Source organism: Gossypium raimondii, chromosome 5, assembly GCF_025698545.1.
Source record: "Gossypium raimondii isolate GPD5lz chromosome 5, ASM2569854v1, whole genome shotgun sequence".
In the NCBI taxonomy this organism is placed as follows: Eukaryota; Viridiplantae; Streptophyta; class Magnoliopsida; order Malvales; family Malvaceae; genus Gossypium; species Gossypium raimondii.
This window is the reverse complement of record NC_068569.1, coordinates 28,793,431-28,797,394: the sequence shown is the minus strand read 5'-3', so window position 1 is coordinate 28,797,394 and position 3,964 is coordinate 28,793,431. Positions and strand designations below refer to the sequence as shown.

General features: G+C 32.6%; 1 protein-coding gene across 1 annotated transcript; it reads left to right on the top strand.

Annotated features, from left to right (window-relative positions):
- The first annotated feature begins 394 nt into the window (after positions 1-394).
- LOC105771128 (SHUGOSHIN 2-like) lies at positions 395-3,598 on the top strand. The gene is made up of 9 exons (XM_052630930.1): positions 395-504; positions 1,342-1,520; positions 1,633-1,670; positions 1,791-1,899; positions 2,011-2,034; positions 2,142-2,204; positions 2,569-2,610; positions 2,717-2,828; positions 3,051-3,598. Exons 2-9 carry the CDS (start codon positions 1,365-1,367, stop codon positions 3,125-3,127), a joined length of 621 nt encoding a protein of 206 aa, XP_052486890.1. The 5' UTR covers positions 395-504; positions 1,342-1,364; the 3' UTR covers positions 3,128-3,598.
- The last annotated feature ends 366 nt before the right edge of the window (positions 3,599-3,964 follow it).

Sequence of the window (3,964 nt, the reverse complement as noted above, 5' to 3'; positions counted from 1 at the left end):
TTGGGGTTTTTAACTTTACAAAAATTATAAAAATTAAAATTGATCATTTTGTAAATTTTTAGGGCTAAATTTATTGAAATTTTTAGAATTTGAACTAAAATTTATATTTTGTAAACATTGAGGCTAAATTAGTTGAATTTTTCTATTTAAGATTAAATTGATAGAATGTATAAATGTTAAAGGGCTAAATTTGTTATTAGACAAAAGGTCATATAAACACTTCTGTCAAATTTCAAACTTGATTAAAAATTTGATTTTGAATAGTTTAGTGACTAAATTGAAAAAAATTAGAAGTTCAGTGACCAAAATAAAACACGAGCAATACTTAAGTGACCATTTCTGTACTTTACCCAAAAACAGGTTTCTTTTTACAAATGTCCAATCTAAATTTTAATTTACAAGTTTATCCTTTATATTTGATTTCCAACTTTCCCTCCCATATTCGAAAGCGAAAGTACGGAATTTGTTTACGTTTTCTCGACGCAGAAACCAGCGTCGTTTCAGGTAATTCGATTTCTTGAATTTTCCCTTCAATTTTGTTGGATTATTTTTAAAAGTAAAAATAAATTTATTCAACATTTTTTTCAAGCATTATTGCTTTCTCCCCCGATTGCTGATTTCATCGATTCTTTCTTTCAAATTTTCTAATTTAAATCTTGGAAGATTTGGATTGGGAATCGTATGTTTTCGTGAATAAGATTGAGGAAGGAACCCTAATTCTAGAATGTAATTTATCTGCATATAATAAAACTGATTACTGATTAAAAAAAATTACATTTTAGCTTTAGGTTTTGTAAGTTGGTAGTGAGATTAGGATCTCTTTAATCAGTTTATTTGGCTGCTTGAGAAATGATGGAAAAGTGAAATGCAATTTGCTATTAATGAAGCTGTTTACTTTGATTTCTTTGAGTTGGTTTAGAGGCTAAGAAATTTGTTTTCTGTGAATCTCATTTTAGCATTAGGTCTAGGAAAATTGGTTGTGAGATTTGAATCTCTTAATTAGTTTATTTAGATGCTTGAGAAATGCTGGAAAGGTGAAATTTAACTTGCTAGTAGTGCACTTGTTTAGTTTGATATTCTCTGAGTTGGTTTAGATATTAGGATTTTTTTGTTTTTCATTTGCAAATGAAGCATTTGGTCTTACTCACAGTCTGTGTGTGAATGTTGGATATGGGTATTTGTGACATGATAAAGTTCGATTTTTCAAAGTTTTTTGGAGGACACCTGGAAGGTTATCTACATCTATGTTTGGAAATGGATACCTCAATAAAAATGAAAAGTTGGAGTAACAGTGTAACACAAGACTGGGTTTTTTAATTGTCTATCATGTTCGAATTTTAGGTAATGAACTGAAAGGGAAGTCTATGGAAAACGGATCCTTTATCAGTAATGCACCAAGGAAGGGGCTCAGTGACATAACCAACTTGCAGCATCAGCCTAAAGTGTTGACCCAAGATGCAAAGCTCCTGCTGCAACCTGCTTCACTCGGGAGTAAAGATTACATCAACAAGCTCCAACAGGTATACTTTAAAACTGCAATTAACTCACTTTTCTTTCCATGGGTTTTCTCACTTGGATTCTTTATTTGTTCCTTTAGCTTACTGAGGGCTTTTATCTGAATATTTCTTCCAGGAAAATATGGTGCTGATGAAAGTTCTTGCAGACCGAATGTATCCTCTTTGATCAATTTTATTTGGTTTCTTCCATTTCCTCTCTAACCATTGCTTGATGATATTTGTGTCTGGCATGACTTTTTTTCCTTATTGGGTTTTCTAAATTTTGGCCAACAGTAAAGTCATTGAATTGAGTGGAATCGAGTTACAGAAACTGAGAATCAATTTCGAGAAGTTTCAGCAGCAAAACTTGCAACTTGCGCAAGCAAACAACCAGCTGTTATTGGTATGTTATTATTTCTTCTAATTGTCTGTTCTCGGTTTAGTGAATCAAGGAGGCTTTTTTTTATATGTTATGACTCTCTAATGAATTTGATGTCTTACTTTGGTTTTGCAGGAACTTAATTCAGGGAAAGATAGGGTATATTTGCTAGACCTCAAAGTTTCTTGAACTTGATCTTTCTCAGTCCTTTTTGTTATGTTGTATATTTTTAGGAGTTGACCAATGATTATTTTTTCCTTTTTCAGTTAAAAGCCCTTAAACATGAGCTGGGATGTAAAAATGCTATGCTTAAAGCAATAAAATCAGAGGTATTTTTTTTTAGTAGTCTACTTTGAGTGTAGGTTGTAAAATGGGACACATGTACTCTTAAACTACTCATGTTTGGCTAAAAAAAAGAAGTATCCTAATGCTTCAATTGAGTAGTTTTGCAAGTCCAATTGAATTATTTTATTTTTATAATAAGTAGGAAAAAAATCAGTTTGAAGTTAGCTTGAGCCTAGGTACAAATAATTGAGTCTGAAGTCGATTGAATTTTAGCCGAGTTTCAAGTTGAACTCTAGCTTGTTACTGTTTCAGCTTGGTTCGGCTGATTTATGGCCGTAATGAGTGTATTACAGTCAGGGTTATGATTAGATTTTGTTGATTATCCAAATTCCTTATTTTTGTCATCAGAAGAAAGCTAACATTGTTGCTTGCCCTACATCTGGAAATGAGGTATTTACAAATCTGGATTGACATTTTATATCAACAAAATCATTTCCAGAATCTGGCTTGATTTTTCTTATCAACATCCCATGTTATTTACAAACTCTTTTTCCAGGGTTTGAAGGAAGGAACAAACAAGCATGGCAAGGCAGGTGAATCCCTTAACAAAGAAGATGGAGACTATAAACCTTGTAATACGAACAGGAGGAGGCAATCAAAGACTCTACGTAAGCTACTTGTCTGGAACATTATTTGAAAGTAGTTAAAGTTGTTCATTGCACAATCTTTGCTTATTGTTTACATGCTGCTTCAGTCCCTTCTAATATTAAACCAGTCGAAGCCAAGGAGGGGGTTGACAACAAAAGGTTTCATTAAAATTTCTGTTGCTTTCTGCTTTTCATGACATTGTGATCTTTAGGTTTTTATGATCTCTTGTATGTTTTTCCCAGAAGGGTTTGTTTATGAAGGCAATCTGCAAGGTTTAAAGCTGAAGAACCAGAAACTACTAAAGATGTTTTCAAGGTAGCTGACAAAAATTCTCTTATTTCCTCTCCTTGTGATGATAAGGTGCATCAGAGTGGGCCATTTTCTTCTGATTCATCGGTCAGAATAGAGCATGAGGAAGGATGTATGGCCCCCAGAAATGAAGCTCAAGAACCTAGACGAGCATCTACAGGAAGGCCTTTGCGCCGAGCAGCTGAGAAGGTTCAATCCTACAAGGAAATGAAACTTAATGTGAAGATGCGCAGAGAATTGTGAGCTCATTCTCTTTGCTTCTGACACTGCACTTTTATACTTGAGATGCATCTAATTTCTATATACCACAATGCTGTTGTTGCTGTATAATATGTTCATATAAAACTGCCCTTAACATTTCAATGCATCATCTATGGATGACAATGGAAATGCCTGAAATTGACTTCTAGGTTGTTTAACTGGGTTGTACTCGAATAATCTGAAGGAGTTTTGATATACATTTGCCAGGTTGAATGTGTTATCCAATTTTCTTTTAAATAAGCATTTTGGGATAGTAAGATTATATTTAAATTGTGTGGGAGTGTTGAAAGAGAATTAGCCTACCAAAATTAATTTTCTGATTCATGGGTTGAGACGTTACGAGTCGTGATTGATGAGAGCCAAGCATGGTTATAAAATTACATATCTTTTGGAATAACTTTTCTATCATATCTAATATATATACTATAATAATTTGAGGTTACAATAAAGACAAATAATTCTCATGTGACACATCTAAAAATTTACCATTTGGCCCTCACGTGTTTTTATTCACTAAAATTTTAAAAATATTAATTTAATTTAATTTTCTTATAAAATATATCAATATTAAATACCTATATGTTAA